At 46.1% G+C, this 19,359-nt stretch overlaps 1 protein-coding gene across 5 annotated transcripts in view; it reads right to left on the bottom strand.

The window, feature by feature from the left end:
* Positions 1-19,359, bottom strand: part of atp11a (ATPase phospholipid transporting 11A) — a 60,684-nt gene that overhangs the window by 14,850 nt on the left and 26,475 nt on the right. For all 5 annotated transcript variants that reach the window (XM_061225846.1, XM_061225845.1, XM_061225848.1 and 2 more), the window contains exons 3-25: positions 17,832-17,921; positions 17,658-17,738; positions 16,486-16,593; positions 14,166-14,294; positions 12,843-12,946; positions 12,175-12,225; positions 11,074-11,138; positions 10,743-10,824; positions 10,166-10,316; positions 9,882-10,079; positions 9,350-9,523; positions 8,563-8,729; positions 8,242-8,313; positions 6,491-6,564; positions 6,290-6,393; positions 4,767-4,948; positions 4,088-4,339; positions 2,837-3,011; positions 2,204-2,306; positions 1,859-2,004; positions 1,591-1,650; positions 1,316-1,443; positions 9-144 (exon numbers count right to left, since the gene is read on the bottom strand). In XM_061225846.1, the coding sequence (XP_061081830.1) occupies positions 9-144; positions 1,316-1,443; positions 1,591-1,650; positions 1,859-2,004; positions 2,204-2,306; positions 2,837-3,011; positions 4,088-4,339; positions 4,767-4,948; positions 6,290-6,393; positions 6,491-6,564; positions 8,242-8,313; positions 8,563-8,729; positions 9,350-9,523; positions 9,882-10,079; positions 10,166-10,316; positions 10,743-10,824; positions 11,074-11,138; positions 12,175-12,225; positions 12,843-12,946; positions 14,166-14,294; positions 16,486-16,593; positions 17,658-17,738; positions 17,832-17,921 (2,832 nt within the window). The remainder of the gene's footprint in view (positions 1-8; positions 145-1,315; positions 1,444-1,590; positions 1,651-1,858; positions 2,005-2,203; positions 2,307-2,836; positions 3,012-4,087; positions 4,340-4,766; positions 4,949-6,289; positions 6,394-6,490; positions 6,565-8,241; positions 8,314-8,562; positions 8,730-9,349; positions 9,524-9,881; positions 10,080-10,165; positions 10,317-10,742; positions 10,825-11,073; positions 11,139-12,174; positions 12,226-12,842; positions 12,947-14,165; positions 14,295-16,485; positions 16,594-17,657; positions 17,739-17,831; positions 17,922-19,359) is intronic.

Here is a 19,359-nt window from a genome sequence, read left to right on the forward strand (position 1 = left end):
AGCCTCACCTGACCATTGCTGGTGAAGGTGGTGTTGTCGAACAGGAAGTAAGCACCGAAGAAGAACACCATTGCGTCGAAGACTCCCAGGAACGTCCAGTAGATGAAAATCCGCCACCGCAGTAGGGAGTTTTTGGCGATGTCCCTGTGGGAGACGAGAGGGAAAACTTTACAGCTAACCTGCTAATCGGCAAGGACACGCCCTGCTTACTGCGCTCCCCACCCCACCGTCTTGCATGTCTACAACACCAACGTTATCAGCGTTATCAAAAATCATCATAAAGACATGTTCGGACAAAACATACAAGAGGGGGATACCCAGCTACAAGAAGCCAGCTTATCAACCACTCATTCCTTCATTCCTCTTTCTTGAAGCGGTCTTTGGTTTTGCTTCCAGCATTCTCTTATTTTGTTAGTATTTATACTCCATATTTCAGCCTTCTTCTTTTTTCCAGGCCCAGCTGTGATCCATCTCTCCTAAGCCCCCTTCTGCCAGCTTCCCTTTTCCCTTCATGTCTCTAGCGTGTCTTTTCAGCCAAAAAGATGGCCAGTACTCTCCTTATTTTATCCTAAATAATGCTCATATTTTGGAGGACACAGAGTAGAGAACCTGAGGAGAGGAGCAGCAGAGAAGCTGAAGGTTGGGAGCAGTGATTTCAGGCATGGCGACGCCTCGCTGAGGCTTGACGGGCAGTGGTCAGAGCCGCTCGGACCGCGGCCTCGTCCATCTCCCCGGCCCCGCGTTCAGCTGCAGAGCTGAGAGCGGTGAAGGACAGCGCGGTGCCCTCGGGCCCTGCTGCTCCTCACCCTCTCAGCCGGGTAAAAATAGGCCGCAGTCGGGCAGGGATTTGAATCTATCCTGGGGGGGAAGAGGGCAGGGGCACGGCCAAACAGTTTTCCACCTTGAAAATGATTATGTGGGGCAGAATCTATCGGACCCCTTTTCTCCACAGAGGAAGCAGGATTGCTCAAAGCTCTGGTGCTGTAGTACTGTGCACATGCACAGGGATTCAGGGAAACCGGGAATGTTAAATATGCAGGTATGAATTATGAAATATGTCAACTGTACACACAGTGGTGCATGCTGGGAATTGGAATAATGTACGCACAGTGGTGCATGTTGGGACATTGGAATAATGTACACACAGTGGTGCATACTGGGACATTGGAAACATGTGGGTACATGGGATACTGTTCACACAGTGATTTATGCTGGGACATTGGATACTGTACATGCAGTGATGAATGCTGGGAAATGAAGTACAAACCCAGTGTAACATGCAGGGAAAGACAAGGACACACTCCCAGAGCCTCACCTGTACAGAGTGGGATCCCTCTTCAGGATGTCCGTGCTGATGTGCTGCTCTATGAGGCTGTACAGCAGGATGGGCAGGGAGGTGAAGCTTATGTTGTACAGGGTCAGATAGGCTGTGTCGTACAGAGGCTGGAGAGAAGATGAGCACAGGACAGGAGCACAGTTAGCACTGAAAAGCATTCTAGATCAATAGCGCACGATGTAGCACTGCATACAGCCAGCAACGTGAGAGCGCGATTTCCGTTACTGTCAAACTGCAGGGGAGACGTCTCGTACCTGCTGGGAGAACCCGCAGAAAAACTGGTACAGGAATTGAGGGAAGATGAAGCAGACATTCTGGAAGACAGGAAAACAAGGGTCAACTTTTCACCAAAGACAATCCGTCTTTGTCTCTCGTTTGTGCCAATATGACCACCCCCACACTGGGGATTATCAGATCTTCGCAGTGCCTATTCATACCTCTGGTATGCAGCATGTCATCACACTGTAATGTTTTGGTTTTACCCGGAATGCAGTGCAGTCTTTTTGACAGAAGCGCACTCACCTTGTAGAAGAAGTACTGTACCAGCTCAGAAATCCGAATGTAGTAGTAGTGACCGTGGACAAGCAGCATCTTCTTCAAGTGTTTGAACTTTGGGATTGCATAGTCACTATTCCGTGCAGCCTGTCGACCCTCTTTACCCATAATGCCTAGGGACAGCAAAACAGACATTAATAAGGTCGCAGTTACTGTTATTCTTTAATGAAAGGCCAAGTAAAACTGCCAATGTTTAAAGTTAGATTAAGAACTGTCAAATAGGAAAATCATGAGAAATAAGCAAAGCAAAACAAGAAGAGAAAGTGAGGCAACAGGAAGAGGAAGTGAGCCTTCAGGTGAAGCTCAGCTCACCTATGCCCACATGAGCCTCCAGGATCATACTGACATCATTGGCTCCATCCCCTATAGCGAGGGTGATAGGGTGCTCCTTCGACATCTTGATCAATTTCACGATCTGAAAGAGACATTTCTTTGCCTCAAGCCTCAAGTCACATCAACATTCCTCCTTAAATGCTAGTGTTTTCCCTGGGGCTTCTGGACACGTCGTTTGGAACACCCTGTACCAACACATATTATGAACAGTGGCAAAATGTGTGTATGTAAAATGCATTCTTGTAGTGCTGGCAGTAACATTTGGAATGCCCCTTCTCTGGGGCTTGTGACTACAGATCCAGGACATGATATGCATGCCCCTGAGTAAGATAGGATGCTTAAATAATAACCAGACAGCTCCTCCTGATCTGGTCATGTGTAATCACGCGGCTCAGTCAGTTTTGTTGGTTAGAAAGAGAAGAGGTCATCCATGTGAATGAGCATATGCATATATTATAACCACTGGGGTTTGAACCACCATCCTTCTGTGTCCAAGTCAAGCAACTAAGCTATCGGCCACCTCCCAAATACAACTCTATTAAAAAATAAACAGCTGACAGACAACGCCGCCGTCTGGAGGAGCGGGCCGCGCGACAGGAAGTGAGGTCACACCTGCGCCTTCTGCAGGGGCGCCATGCGGCAGCAGAGCACGGCGCTGCAGTTGCGACAGATCTCCAGGAAGATCTCCTTGTAGTTCCCCGAGCTGTCGTCCTGGGCGGGCTTGAGCACGGCCGACAGCGTGGCTCCGTCGATGATCAGGCCGTAGTCGTGGAAGTTGTTGGAGAGGCTGGATCACACACAGGTGGGGGGCGGGGGAGAAATGAGCGATATGCATTTGAAATATGTATTTGCACGCATTTCTTCACATTAAATATGGGGTGCCTGCCTCTACTTGTATGGTTTATAGGTCTGTGTGACCTTCAGATAAGCCTGTACCTGCACCATTTTAACTGCAGTTTAAAAGATACAAAATACCTATTAAAAAAATAAAAAAATAATAAATTCTATTTTTAGATTCATTTTAGTGCACTGACTGTCCAGACCAGCACAAAATGATCTTCATATTTAAACGTGTTCAGTATAAATTACAACGGCGTTACAGGAATGTGTTTTGCAAGATGTTAAGTCAATATTACAGCTGTGTTATGAGAACATTGTGTGTGGGTTGCGAGACGTTTAAGTAAACGTCACACTGGTGTTATGAGAACATTATGAGTGGGCTGCAAGATCTTTTACAAGTAAACATTACAATGGTGTCGAGAGAATGTTGTGTGTGGGTTGCAAGATGCCAGGTAAACATTACAGCTCTGTTATGAGAATGCTGTGTGTAAGTTAAAAGATATTAATTTAGATATTAAGTTAAAACTATAGCTATGCCATAAGAACATGGGGCGGGCTGGAAGCGTTAACGAGGATGTTAAGAGGGGTACGTTACGGGTACGTTACGGGTATGATAGGGGTACATTAGGGGTATGTTAAGAGGAGTTAAGAGGACGTTAGTGGTACATTAGGGGTATGTTAAGGGGATGCTAAGGGTACATTAGGGGTACGTTAAGGGTACATTAAGAGGAGTTAAGAGGACGTTAATGGTACATTAGGGGTATGTTAAGGGGATGCTAAGGGTACATTAGGGGTATGTTAAGAGGACATTAAGAGGAGTTAAGAGGATGTTAGTGGTACATTAGGGGTATGCTAAGGGGATGCTAAGGGTACATTAGGAGAACGTTAAGGGTACATTAAGAGGACATTAAGAGGAGTTAAGAGGACGTTAGTGGTACATTAGGGGTATGCTAAGGGGATGCTGAGGGTACATTAGGGGTATGTTAAGGGTACATTAAGAGGACATTAAGAGGACGTTCAGACCCTGAGAAGGTGTCGCGGCTCATGGTGCCTTGTTGCCGGAGCACGGTGCGGCTCAGGCCGAACAGGACCTCGTGGAGGCTCTGCTGGTCCGTGTGCTTGGTGGTCAGCTCCAGGATCTGCGTGCTGCGGCGGAACAGCTTGCTGGCGTAGCAGGTGGCCGCCGCCGTCTCCATCTTGTCCCCCGTGAGGACCCACACCTTCATCCCCGCCTTGTGCAGCGACTCGATGGTGTCCGCCGCCTTCTCCTGGAGCCTAGCGAGGTCAGCGAACCGATTAACCAATCAAATCCATAAATTAAGCAATCACATCCATCAATTAACCAATCAAATCAAACTACTAAGCAACAACGCCTCAATTAACCAATCAAATCTACAACTCACCAATCAATAATTAACCCCCCCCCCCCCCACTTTGGAGTAAATGTATAGACACACAAATCCACACATTCAGATGGCTCTAAAAGATTCACACCTAGTTCAGCAGTGCCTGGTCACGGTGCGCATGTTTTCATTCAACCAATCGCTACACCTGCTAATTATTTGTGTCATTTCTGAAATCAGCAAGTGTAGTGGTCGACTGGAATGAACACAAACATACTCTCGGCCCTCCATGGCACATGACTGGCCACCGCCGACCTAGGAGCGAATCAATCTCGGGCGACGCCCGGCCCGGGGCCTACCTGTCCTCCACGGCGGTGGCCCCCAGCAGGATGAAGTCCTTCTCGATGATGTCGTAGGCCTCGGCCAGCCTGCGGTCGCGGTCGTGCAGGGCCAGCTTGGCGCTGTTGAGCTGCTGGCACACGTCTTCATACTCCGCCTGGGTCAGGGTCTTATAGGCCACGCACAGCGTCCGCAAGCCCTCCTGTCCATCAGGAGTCACAAATCAGCACTTAGACCTGTGATTCTCAACACTGGTGGGCTATACCCTGTACGCTTGCTTTTGCTTTCACCTTCAAAAAAATCAACAACCAATCTTCACCCTCGAAACCAGGTGACGTGAGTAGACTGTAATAATCAATTAAGTACTGAGGAACAGAAAAACCAGCAGGCCCTGTGGCCACTGTGAGAAACCCTGTTCCAGACTGAAATGCATGTCTGAAAAGCACTTCATAGATGTAAAAGTCTAATACAAAAGTTACATAACCAAGGTATCATTCCTGAAGAATTATACAGGCTTTACAGTCTTCTCTCCAGACGAGCCCTCTCACACCGCCTCCTCCATCAGGAGGCTAAAAGGGTGGGGGGTCAGTAGACAATACATTCCACTCTGTTGTTGGGCAGCAATTAGCTTTCTGTGTCAGAGATAAAACTGGGACAGACCTACTGCCAATGGCAACCGGAGAGCACCCAAAATGATGTCACCTGGCAGCTTGCTTTCTGCCAAACCCCTACCCACAGTTCCCACACTGCTCCCGAGCCAGGCTGCCGGGCAGACTCCACACAGCCACCACAAACACCCGGGACCGCAAGCCTACAGACTTCATCACTGAATATGGCACTGCTTTATTGCCCTCAAGGCAAACCGCTTAAGCAAAACCACATTTCAGTGACTGACTGTATGCTGCACATGATTATTTATCTATTTTTGCAGGAGCCTGTTTGGGCATATAGCAACGTGACATAAGATGCAGCCGCTTTTATACAGTACTAATGGGCCAATCTGCTCGACGACCACCAGTCTTTACCAAAACTATGGCAGTATAAACGAACGGAGAGTAAGAGAAGAGAACAGATAGAAAAGAAGGGAAAGAACAGAACTGCATTGTCTCCACAGTGAAATTCGCCCACTGGCAGTGCAACACTCAACACCTAACTGGACAGTGTCTGTATTTTTCACCATATGTACATTGTTGCTATGAAAACACTGTCAGATCCTATATACAGAGTAGCATATCAAATGCCTACAGCAGACTATTACGGGGGTGGGAAACTATGGAGCTACAGGCCTTTATACATTCCTGGCTTAAGCTTTTTGCACCAATTACCCTCGCTCAATTAGCCAATGTGTTGCATATGCCACTGCCTATTCACCCATTGATTACACAGTAAAAGATTTTATACAAGGACACAAGAACAATCTGCGTTTGTCCATAAATGTGGAGGATGTGAGATAATGTAAAGGACTGGGCTACATAGATAATTCTACGCTGTTGTGCCACCCTGCACAACAGCGTAACGCACGAAAGGCAGAGCCTCCACTCACCACTGCGTTGTGCTCCACCCGGGATCGCACCTGCTCCACCTTTCCGGAAATCACCCGGGGGAAGATGGCGGAGTCGGCGCCTTTGCAGAACAGGTAGTACTCGCCTGCAGCGAGAAATGGGGTCACGCACGCGCGTTAGCTTTCCAATCCTAGCCGTCGTGCCAAAGTCATTTCTGCAGAAACAGATTCAGGGTGAATTACCTGTGGTGGATCGCACGATGACGCTCATTCTTCTCCGGACCGAGTCGAAGTTCAGCACCTCCAGCAGCTCAAACCTGGGAAGAGAAATCGAAACCAGGGTGACAAACCTGGGTCAAAAATAGCCCCAACCACAACATGAAACATAGCTTTCCTTTTCATTATTTATGCATGACATAGTGTACACACACACACAAATATGTTGTACAGCCATGTACCATAGACATTTAGTCTATTACTATCATACAGCCGGGTACTATAGACATTTAGTCTATGATATCCATCATACAGCCATGTACCATAGACATTTAGTCTATGATATCCATCATACAGCCATGTACCATAGACATTTAGTCTATGATATCCATAATACAGCCGGGTACCATAGACATTCCATTCCATTGACATTCCAGACCCTGCCGCACAGCTGCTCTCAGCTCCCACAATCCCCGCCCTCCAGGCACAGCTAAGACAGCCTGAGTTCATTTAGGAAAGGGTGCACAGGGCAGGGCGTGGGGTGGAAATACCGGTGTGCTGTTGCCAGGGAAACAGGTTTCAAGTAAAAAAAAAAAAAAAAAAAAAAAAAAAAAGCCTCTAGCCTTTGTATAGTAAAATATGTTTATTCTGTAAATGGTTTTGCTTGTGTAATTCCAATTGCTTACTTGCTTATGTTTTTATGTACTGTGTTCAGTTTATAGATGTCACATTTTATTTTCTATTATCTGAACAGTAATTTCAACACCTCTATGAGAAGTGCTGTAGAAATAATATGTATAGCAATATAATATAATACAATTAAGTTAAGAGAGACAGCTGGGGAGATGCACTGTATGAAGGTAATAATGATGATTATAATATTAATCATTTATAATCATGGTAGTTATGATTTCACACAGCAGAGGGACCCATCTTGGTCCAAGTTGATTGTGTGTGTTCATGTACGTTTGTGTGAGTGTGCACATGAGTATGCATCTTAATGTGCACGTATGTTCATATGAATGCACCATCTGCCAAATTATTGCCCATTGTCATTTCTTCCATTGGACGGATTTCCAAACTTCTACTCTCTCATTCTCTCGCTCTTTAGTTCGCTCTTTAGTTCCCTCTCTCCCTCTCTCTCTCTCTCCCTCTCTCAAACTGCCTAAGTGCTTTCCAGAACAGAGAGTCATTATCACTCTGTTGACAAGCCCCTGTACTGACCACTGGAATTCCTGCTCCCAAATAAATGATAATATGACACGTACTGGTCAGATTTCTACTTTCAGAATGAATTACGAAACAATTTCCAGATGACATCCAATTTAAATTTTTGGGAATTTTATTTCAGAACACCGCACACTGAACTAAGGCATGCAGCAATCAAACTATTTTAAGAACCTTGTCTGATTTTAAGCTTCGTCAACTCACATGGTCCACACAGCTACGTCCACCATGACAATCCCCAGACCTCGCACCTGACCGAGATCTCATTCAGAAGGTTAAGCCTTGACGCCTGAACACTAAAACAAGCTAAGCCTCTATGTCACGAGTTTAGCACATGACTCAGCGCTGCCCTCTATCTGCAGCTGGTGTCGGGGTGCCACTGCATTCCATTCCAGTCCAGTCCAGGGTTTTAGACCCTGAGGCGCAGTCATGCATCAGCAGGGCGCCAATATGGCCTCTCCAAGAGGCCCGCCTGTTGAGGATTCATTCTGCACGTGTTTCTGACCAGCCGGCTGCCCCTAGCCTTGGAGACCGGGGCGGGGAGGACTCACCTCTCCACCTCATCGTCCCGGTTCAGGATCTCCATGTGACTCTCCTTCAGACGCAGGTAGGTGAAGCCAAGCCTGGAGAGAATCAAACGCAAGTGCAGCGTTTTACATTACATGATATTACATGATATTACATTACACTACACTGCATTACACTACACTACATTACAGGCATTTAGCAGACACTCTTATCCAGAGCCATGTACAACGAAGTGCAAATCGAACACAGGGACAAGTGCGATGAGGACCCTAGAGGAAAGTACGGTTGCGTACTTAACATTGGAGAAGTGTGACACGAGCAGAGCAGAGGAGGAGGTAGCTTACCTCTTCATGCCCTCCACCAGCGCCACCTCGTCGGGGGAGGAGGAGATGTAGAAGGAGGTGGCCTTGCCCTGGTGGATGCCCCTCTTGATGCCGTCGACCGTCTCCTCCTCCTTCACCTGCACGGTGTGGCAGAGGCAGAGTGCGCGGAAGAACAGCTCCTCTCGCTCCTGCAGGGAGGAACAGAGAGGAGGTGACGCAGGCCGCTAAACAGCACACACACACACACACACATACGTACACATGTCCACAAGTCCACATGTACACATGTACACACACAGGCAGGCACACATACACACACACAAACACATGTACACACACACACACACACACACACACACACACACACGCACATGAATACGCACACACACAAAATTAAAACAATGCCAACTGACACGCAGCGAGAAGTCATTACACTGGGAGAATATATATTACACCCATCAGTGAGAGACGCTGGTAAAATGTGGATTTGTAATTGGCAGGGTCCTGGAAAGTCAGTTTCCATTCTCTGCACTAATTTGTCATCCACCCAGGCAGATTCAATTAGCCCGCCACAGCTGGATTAAACCTCTCCCAGAGGGTCACGAGAACACATAGCAGTCAGAGGATTAAGACTTCTAAACCGCAGTGTAACTTCACTAAAAACCTAACAATGGACCTGAATAGAAAACGGCAGGTTAATAAGACAGACCGCAGCAGTCTCGGTCGTCAAGATTGCGTTTCACAACCCCATCCCGTGCGTCACTGCATGCAGGAGACCTCCAGTCCATGGTGTGGCGCTGTCACTTACCCTCCCTCCTGCTCCGGGCGAGGAGTCGATCATGTCGATGTCGCAGGAGTCAGCTAGGATCTGCCCGTTGCAGATGGCGTGGGGGACATAGATGTGCCCGTCTACGCAGCACTCGATGAACTCCATGTTGTTCTCCGTCAACGTCCCCGTCTTGTCCGTGAACACATACTCCACCTGAGGGGGGGAGGGAATTATGGGAAGCGAAAGCAAGCCGCTGGCTTGGAGCTCTTTCACGTACCCGACAGCAATCCAACTGCTGCCCATTGCAGCAGATTGCAAATGGATGGTAAAACCCTTTTAATAAGTTACTGACATTGATAACATGGCTGTTCAGACTAAGCATAGCTTAGGCCTTATCCGTTTAAGCAATTATGGGCTCAGAGCAGATGATAAAACATGAAACAACGTTTTATTTTATCTGAGCAGCAATCCCAAAGGGACTGAAGACGCTTCTTCTCAAATCTGAATCGACACAGTTCCGGTTCTCACAATTCACTACAGTTCCGTTACACTACTGCTGATGTTCACTCACCTGTCCCAGTTCCTCATTGAGGTCAGACGTGTTCACTAGCGCCCCCTCCCCCAGCTCCTCGTCAAACATCTCCTCGTCCCAGGTGATGAAGTAGGAGCCCAGGAACTTCTGCATCTCCACGGTGACGTACATGGACACGGGGATGATGTAGTTGAAGAGCACCATGAAGGCCAGGAAGTCCGTGAAAGCCCTGATCAGCTGGAAGGAAGGGGCCGAGGTCAGAGAGGCGGGAGGGACTGGAACCGCAGCCGCCGGGGATCATGGGAAATGTAGGCGGCGCTCACCACGTGCCGCTGCCTCTCCGTCTCGGTCCTCCGGTTGTACCAGGGCTCGTCCCGGTCGGGGTCGGCCTGCCACACGTACTTCAGCACGGTGTTGATCAGAGCCTTGCTGATCAGGATGCACAGGTACACTATCAGGTAGGCATTCATTGACCTGCGGGGGGCAGCAGAGAGCGGTCTGAGCAGGGACCGAACTGCAGGGTCAAAGAATCAGCGGTCGGTCCGGAAACGGAGACCTTCCTCCGATTCACGCCTCTGTTTTCTAGCTGAGCGGAGACAGGAAGAGTTACCAGGAAACCACTGCACGCGTGCTTATGCACATCAATTATACAGCACCTGCTTCAAAAAGCCAATGGACCGGGGCAGGCTAAAGGAGGAAGCGACATTCAGCTGATGACAAACAGACGGAGACGCCTACGCCTCCCGAAAGGTAGGAAGGCATGCGAAACAGGCCTGCGAGTCCCCGGCTCGCACTCTGAATAGCTACACGGCAGAGGAGTTATGCAAAAGTTCAAGTGTGGGTCTGCACAGCACAGCAAGAAGAATGTGCTGACAAAGCGAGCGAGACAGGCAGTCTTACTTCTCCACAGCCGAGCGCTTCTGCGTTTTGGACTGGTAGTTCAGGGCCATCTTGGTCTCCATGCCCGTGTAGATGGCGACAGCTACGACGGAACAGGCAGGAATTACACACTCGCACCAAACCGCAGGGTGGTTTCTTCAGCTTAAGTTCAACCAAAGGACAAATCTACTGAGCGACTCCGATCAAACTAAAAGCCGGCAGAGACAAAACCTGCAGTCCGATAAGCACAATGTAAATATCTCATTTGACGTATGATCGGTCCGAGAATAAGAATGCTCAGTTTCTGCCCTTGAGCTTTGTGTTCACGGAAATGAATAATGAAGACATTTACCATAAATACAATCAGTGTTTTTCAGCGTGGCTCCTCTGAGTAGCAGGTTCTCGGATCCTAAAGGCCTAAAATAAAAAGGAGGGGATTATTTCCACTGAAACTCGAGACGTCCATGACATTCAGAGCCGTAATTGTGCGATATAACGAGAGCAGCACTGTGGGGGAAGTTCTGAATGGCAGCTTTTTGATTAGCTTCCACTTGGCCTTTGTGCAATAGGTTAATTTAAAAAACCAAAAAGCGTCTGTGTCAACATGCTGTACCCACATGGCACACCGGAGAGCTAAGATTCATTAGCACTGATTAGCACTTCCTGGGCTCACCCTGTGGCATGGATTTGGCTGCTTCCTACACACTCTGGCCTAGCGGAGCTTCAGCAATCTCAATCAGGGATGAGCGTATCCTACTCTAAATGCAATGTGTATGTATTATACATCATTAACACAGCAATGCTTGTTTATTTCACAAACCAGAACTCCATTCAGTCAGATAAATATACAAACATTCATCCATATATATTTAAAAAAAACATTAACCCCTGTGCTTGTTTGGCATTTCCATTTGTTGTTCATCATCTGCATTAGCTTTACGTCTTTTTGTCAAAAAGGTTTATTTGATACTGTAATACTGTATACGATAAAACTGTAATAAGAAAAAGCTAAAATGTACTTGAGAATGTCAAATCAAAACAATAAATACTATCTACTGCTCTTTCATTTACATTTTCCACACATAAATATGATTTATAGCCCCGGAGCCATCACTATAATGGATTTATACAATTCATTTTTACAACAAAAAATGAATGACACTTTCATCATTAAATGTGATCTACAGTAGCAGGGGTATATGACCATATCGTAAAACGTTCATACTGTTTAGAATCGAGATCAAGATAATAAAGAGTATTTTTGGAAACACAATTTCCAAACTGCATTGCTTTAAAATCCATGGGTATATTTCACCCCGGTTAACAGATGCACAGGTGCTAATTAATGAACAGAACACAAGGGTTAGACACACAAACAAACAAACGGGAGACTGAATGCCAAATCAAAGTAAATCCTGGCCGGGCCAAAAGGCCGAATCTGAGCGGCTTTTACCTTGCAGAAGGTTCGTTTCGGTCTTGATAAATATTGATGCGCCCCACAAACCTGAAATCAGATCGGAAGAGAGCCTTCAGCTGTACACCCACAGATCCATACCAAAAACAAACAACATCATTTATTCAACAGTCGCAAAAAGAAACACTCGCACTGTGTGCCAAATGCATACAGTAGGACAAAGCGCACAAATGCACACACACGCGCGCAGAGGTCACTCACTTGTAGAGGTCAGGCAGCGGCTGCTCACACACACAGACACAGACAGACACACAGACACAGACAGACACACAGACACTCTTGCTCACTCACCTGTAGAGGTCAGGCTGCGGCTGCTCACACACACAGACACAGACAGACACACACAGACACACACAGACACACACAGACACAAACAGACACAGACAGACACACAGACACTCTTGCTCACTCACCTGTAGAGGTCAGGCTGCGGCTGCTCACACACACAGACACAGACAGACACAGACAGACACAGACAGACACACACAGACACACACAGACACACACAGACACACAGACACACAGACACTCTTGCTCACTCACTTGTAGAGGTCAGGCAGTGGCTGCTCACACACACACAGACACAGACAGACACAGACAGACACACACAGACACAGACAGACACACAGACACTCTTGCTCACTCACTTGTAGAGGTCAGGCTGCGGCTGCTCGCACTCAATGGTGGCCTGTAGGCTGTCCAGGTCCTCCTCTGTTTGAAAGGCCTGAGTGTCCTGCACTGCGTAGTACGTCTGTGCATGTGTGTGAGAGAGAGAGTGAGAGAGTGAGAGAGTGAGTGAGTGAGTGAGTGAGTGAGTGAGTGAGTGAGTGAGTGAGTGAGTGAGAGAGAGAGAGAGAGAAAGAGCGAGAGAGAGAGCGAGAGAGAAAGAGAGAGAGAAAGAAAGAGAGAGCGAGAGAGAGTGAGAGAAAGAGCGAGAGTGAGAGAGAACAAGATAAAGAGAGCAGGAGCGAGAGAGAGAGGGAGAGAGAGAGCGAGAGCAAGGGAGAGTGAGAGGGAGAGAGAAAGAGAGAGAGAGAGAGCGAGAGAGACATTCATATTTTATGTGCCAAGAATGTTGTCTCAAATGTGTGCATATGGCCAACATTCAATATATATGCATGTCGGGAAATAATTTATTTCAATCTGAGAAAAAAAAAAACGGTCTCTCTCCTTTCCTTTCCTTCACTTCTCCCAGCTGTATCTCCTTCTCTCCATCTCTCCATCCGTCCATCTCTCTCAAATTGAAATCAGGCTTTTCTGTCAGGATTTGACAGTGTAGTATTGTCAAAACATATTAACAAATACAAATATTTGCACTCCCTGTCCCTAACCCATCTCTCTCTCCCCTATCACTACCCCCGCTCGCCTCAGTTTCTCTGTGTACCTGTCTCTCTCAGCGAGTGTTGACACAATGACACAATGTTTCAGTGACATATCGGCACTGGAGCTGTGTCTACCCTGGGAGCAGAAGGCCTGCTGCATTCTAACATGGGGTGGGGCGACACACACTGCCTCCCTCACTGGAGATCTGGCATGTCACTGCTCAGTCAGAACAGGGACAACTTGCTAGAACACAACCTGCACGCTTTCACACCCATCCTTTCTTCGCAACACAGGACCAGGGTGACTCACGGTGACGCACTCAAAACTCACGGCTGTTCCATTAGCTACCGTATCCCTCTGAGGGGAAGAAAATTGCCCCGCTACAGGAAATGAATAATTCACAGATCATTTATCCGTCTCAGAGCAAATCCAAAAGGTGGTGTTTCCTTTCTCTTTGATAACCACAACATCAATTTGAAAAAAGTCACATCACAGCGATGCGAAACCTCTAAAGATGGAAGACCAGAGCGCAATGGCTTCAAATAAACTGTCACCATCAAGAGCAAATAGAGCATCCGTCTATGAGGGAAGTGTCCTCTACACGAGAGCCTATGGAAGCAGCAGGAGACGTTGCGATGTTCTCGTACTTTGTGACTGGACTCCCCGTCCAAACTGGCCGTCGTGACGAAGCACGTCCCGTCCTCTCGGCTGGTGGACAGGAGGATGAGGTCACAGGGGAAAGTCTCATCTTCCTTCACTCGGACGATGTCGCCAACCTGAGGGAACAAATAGAGCAAGGGTCACATATCACTCACTGACTGCACTGATTTACTGATCTCAGTCTCACATCACTCACTGACTGCACTGATTTACTGATCTCACTCTCACATAACTCACTGACTGCACTGATTTACTGATCTCAGTCTCACATCACTCACTGACTGCACTGATTTACTGATCTCACTCTCACATCACTCACTGATTGCACTGATTTACTGATCTCAGTCTCACATCACTCACTGACTGCACTGATTTACTGATCTCAGTCTCTCACATCACTCACTGTGACTGCACTGATTTACTGATCTCAGTCCCTTACATTATTCACTGAGACAGCACTAATGTTTCTTCCATACATTCTCTTGCACTACATTACATTATATTAGATAACAGTTGACTGTCAATGAAAGATTGTAGTGTTTTGTTACAGGGATTTTAACATAAAACCATCAGCAGATTTAAATCATTTTTCCATTTCAAAAAAAGCTGAAAAATACCTTACATTATTACTTGCACTATTCTCCACATTAACAAATAAAGCAGGAATCTATCCGATTTACTCCCATTTACCCCATACTCTGATACTGCATGTCCAGGGGATCATGTGTTGCATAAGGGATTATGCAAACCCAGTGGCTTAACAGAAACCAAATCATTAACCTGTAGTGCCCGGTCATATGGCTCACACACACTATAGACTATTCAGCCTGTTTCCGGCGCACACTCAACACTGCACTTCACTAAAATGAGTTTGCATTTAGAGCATCTTCAATCTGATCCCTTGGAACGATCAGTGGAATTACAGATTAGGAAGAGTTTTCAGCAGAAAGCACTGAAATAACACAGGGCATTACTGCAGACATGGCAATATAGAAGCGCACATGTATATATGATATGTACAAGGCCATAAATACATTTATTTACTAACAAAATGACTGATCCAAATATGAAGCGAGAACATTAGCTCTCCATGTTATTCGTAATAGCTTAGGTATTTCAATTGAAATGCTGGCCAATTATCCTTGATGCAATCCATTCCACTTCACATATATTAGGGCTTTGAGCTACGGTAATGGGATGTACACTTGAACTTGAAATCAAACTCAGGAACAGACTCAACAACGTTTATCAGAAACAAAGTGCACTGTACAGTATGCATCGTATAGTATGTTTATCCAAAGTAAGCCTCTATCAGGGCAATGTGAGTCTATTTCAGTGATCGACGAGAAGAAACTATTTTTTTTATGAGCATAAAGAGTTTGCGATGCATTGTTGGGGAATGCTCTTCTGCATGAGAGGGACAGTAGTATGACTGAGGTCACAGGATTTCAGATATACAACTGGAAATGTTTCCAGGGCAACAGAGGATACAAACATGTCTGGCCGGTAAAGCAGGACAGAGTCGTATGACACTGGGGCCACAGCGTAAATCCATTCCTGACCTATCGGCTTTACAGCAGAGTAGTTTCTGCTCAAGGGCAAATTGACATTGAAAATCACATTCAAAATATTATGTCATAAAACTGGCCGTAAATTGATTAATGTTAATAATTAACTTCACAGCACCTTGAGACACATAAAGTGATGCTGGGTTCATCCATTTCACATCGTAATTTTCCAGTGCAGTAATGGAGTTAGTGTTCTCTAGGAGACATAGCCGCTCGGATGAGAAACCAAGCCTCTCTCACTCTCAACCGGAGTTAGTGGCTCTGTTCCAGTCTTAGCCTGAGTTAGTGGCTCTGTTCCAGTCTTAGCCTGAGTTAGCGGCTCTGTTCCAGTCTTAGCCTGAGTTAGCGGCTCTGTTCCAGTCTTAGCCTGAGTTAGCGGCTCTGTTCCAGTCTTAGCCTGAGTTAGCGGCTCTGTTCCAGTCTTAGCCTGAGTTAGCGGCTCTGTTCCAGTCTTAGCCTGAGTTAGCGGCTCTGTTTCAGTCGTAGCCTGAATTAGCGGCTCTGTTCAGTCGTAGCCTGAGTTAGCGGCTCTGTTTCAGTCTTAGCCTGAGTTAGCGGCTCTGTTTCAGTCGTAGCCGGAGTTAGCGGCTCTGTTTCAGTCGTAGCCTGAGTTAGCGGCTCTGAGTTAGTGGTTTGGTTTCAGAATTAGCCGGAGTTAGCGGCTCTGTTTCAGTCGTAGCCAGAGTTAGCGGCTCTGTTTCAGTCGTAGCCAGAGTTAGCGGCTCTGTTTCAGCCTTACCCTGAGTTTGCGGCTCTGCTTCATCACCACCTTGCCATGCTGGATGATGTGGACAGGACAGCGGTTGATGGAGTTGTCTGCCTTGTGCCTGAGCCAGTCCTCATAGCCCTGAAGACAGAGGGGGAGAGGAGAGAGAGGGATGCAGGGCCACAACAGAGAGGAGAGGAAGAAGCAAGCGAGAAGAGGGAATGTATAGAAGGACAGGAAGCAGAAACGGGGTGGGAGGCAATGGGGACAAGGGTTAGCCACGGTCATCTCTGCGATGGTGCCATGTAGGAGTTCACCAACCTTTGCAGAAAACTGCTGATTTATATTTCTGAAGGTATTGTGTCATTCTTCATTTTCAACTGCAACATAGTGACCCATTTATTTCTGACTATGATTAATGAGTGAAAGGAGCCTTGGTCTGCTTACCCATGGTGCTTGTCCTCTGCTGATATTATTACTGCTGACAAAACTGACAGATCATTACTCTCTGGGTAGGTTATTATTCCTACCGTATAACAGCCTATGTGAAATATTAAAATGTAAATCATTCCTTCTGATCTTCAGTTTTTGTGGGAACAGGTGAGCAGTGAATTGTCTGAGGCTCTCCTGGCACTAAATTAAAAATAATAATTCCATGGAGTTACAGCCTATTCTAGGCGAAAGGCCGAGTAAAATTATCTTTTTAATCACACGTGGAAGTTGCCCAACGATGCCCAAATTAAACAGTGCAAGGAAGAGCAAAAAAATATCAGACTTCTCTAAGACAGAGATGCTAATATTAATTTATATCCCTGCAAATATACAAAATGGACATACTGTCAACTTCCCAGATCAAATTAGACTTATTCCCAATAGACTTTAATTTTTGAATGTCAGGAGATTGCTTATTGTATGATATGTTAACTATGACAGAGATTCAAAAGAAGCAGTTCTTTCTCCAAATGCCAAAAAGGCTTTTGATCAGGTGGAGTGGAGATGCATTTTAGCAGTACTGGGAGTGTCTGGCCAGGCAGATTATTTTACTTCTAGCCATAACATGATATACTTTTAAATCCATAATCTGATTTAGAGTCTAAAAAAAGGCACTAAAGGCTTTAGATCATTTAAATTGAGTATGTGCGTGGACGCAGTGTGCTTGCGCGCTTGCATGCGGAGCATCGGTGTGTGTTGTGTGAAGTGCGCACCTGTTTGATGGCAGTGACGGTGATGACGAAGAACAGGGGCAGACCGCTGGTGATGGGGCTGGTAGGGGTGTCGATGATCAGCTGGAGACGAGAAAAACCGCGTCACCGCCTCTGAACACACACAGGTCTACACTGACGCAGTGGAGCAAAAACACTCACTCACACCTCACTCACCTGAACCAAAAATATGATGAGGAAGTAGAAGTTAGCAATTCTTCTGAACTGTTCGAAGAGGTTCTTCGGAACAAAATTCCAGAAGGTATACTGAGAGAAAAATAGAAACTATTGGTTAGCCTGAGGGGTTATCCTGGTCCGAACACAAACACACGCACACAGACACGCATATGAAAATAGCATGTTTCTAAGCAGTATGTGGGAGTTGAGTTCACACTGGTACTTGTGGGTCTACTGGCTTTGACGCGTTAAACAGCAAGATAAATATTCCCTGTGGTCGTGCTGCCTGCAGTACCTATGCTTATCAGAGTCCACTGTATAACAACCAAGCTGCAATGTCAGCACCTGCAGTTAATTTTACACAACCATGGAGGAAAATGTATAAAGCACAAGATGCACTTATCATAATGTATATTTCACACATTTTTTTATTGCTATATAAGGAGACATCATAGCTAAATATAAATGAATTGCGACTAAAAGGATCAAGGAGTACGGAAAAATCCATTAACTCATCTATGGTCATTATTCATCCATCAAAACTGGCAGAAATGTTTTTTAAATTGCACATAACCTTTTCATAATCAATAATGGCATTTTTAAGGTATCAGCTTACGGTCACTGTCGGGAAAGACAGAACTTCATTAAACCATGTCTGCAGCGGAAACAACGCAGACCTAGTGCCCACCTGAAATAACACTGGAGAGCAGGCCTAAAGACACGGCTCAGTGCATTGCAGTCTGCACTACTGAGGACTGTATTTTATAAGACTACGCAGAGACTGAGGAATGCACTTTAAAATGTATACACTACCAAATACATTACACAATCTACACTACATACTAATCAGTATACACTACTGAGGGCTATACTTTTTGGGATGTGTTTTTTTTTTTTAAATATACAGTGAGGCAGAAATGTATAGATCTGTAGTGTTTGACTGAGCCACTGGTGTGCATCTCCACAGGATACCTTTAATATGTACATTCAGTGAGGTACCGTCCATAGACACCCACTGAGCACTTTATTAGGACACCTACTTATTCATGCGATTATCTAATCAGCCAATCATGTGGCAGCAGTGTAATGCATAAAATCATGCCGATAAGGAGCTTGAGATATGTTCACATCAAATTTTTTCCCCGTTTTGATGGTTGATCAGTGATTTTGACAGTGGCATGATTGTTGGAGCCAGACGGGCTAGTTTGAGTACTTCTGTAACTGCTCATTTTATGCACAGCAGAGAATGGCACAGAAAACAAAACATCCAGTGAGCGGGCAGAAATGTGTGGTTAATGAGAGAGGTCAGAAGAGAAGGGCCAGACTGGTCAAAGCTGACAGGAAGGTGATAGTAACGCAAATAACCACACATTACAACAGTGGTATGCAGAAGAGCATCTCTGAACACACAGCGTATCAAAACCTCTAAGTGGATAGGCTACAGCAGCAGAAGACTTAAGTGTAAAAAATAATTACTATAATAAATAAATAATTATTATAATAAACAGCGAATAAAGTGCCCACTGAG

The sequence above is a fragment of the Conger conger genome, chromosome 17 (genome assembly GCF_963514075.1).
Source record: "Conger conger chromosome 17, fConCon1.1, whole genome shotgun sequence".
NCBI lineage: Eukaryota > Metazoa > Chordata > Actinopteri > Anguilliformes > Congridae > Conger > Conger conger.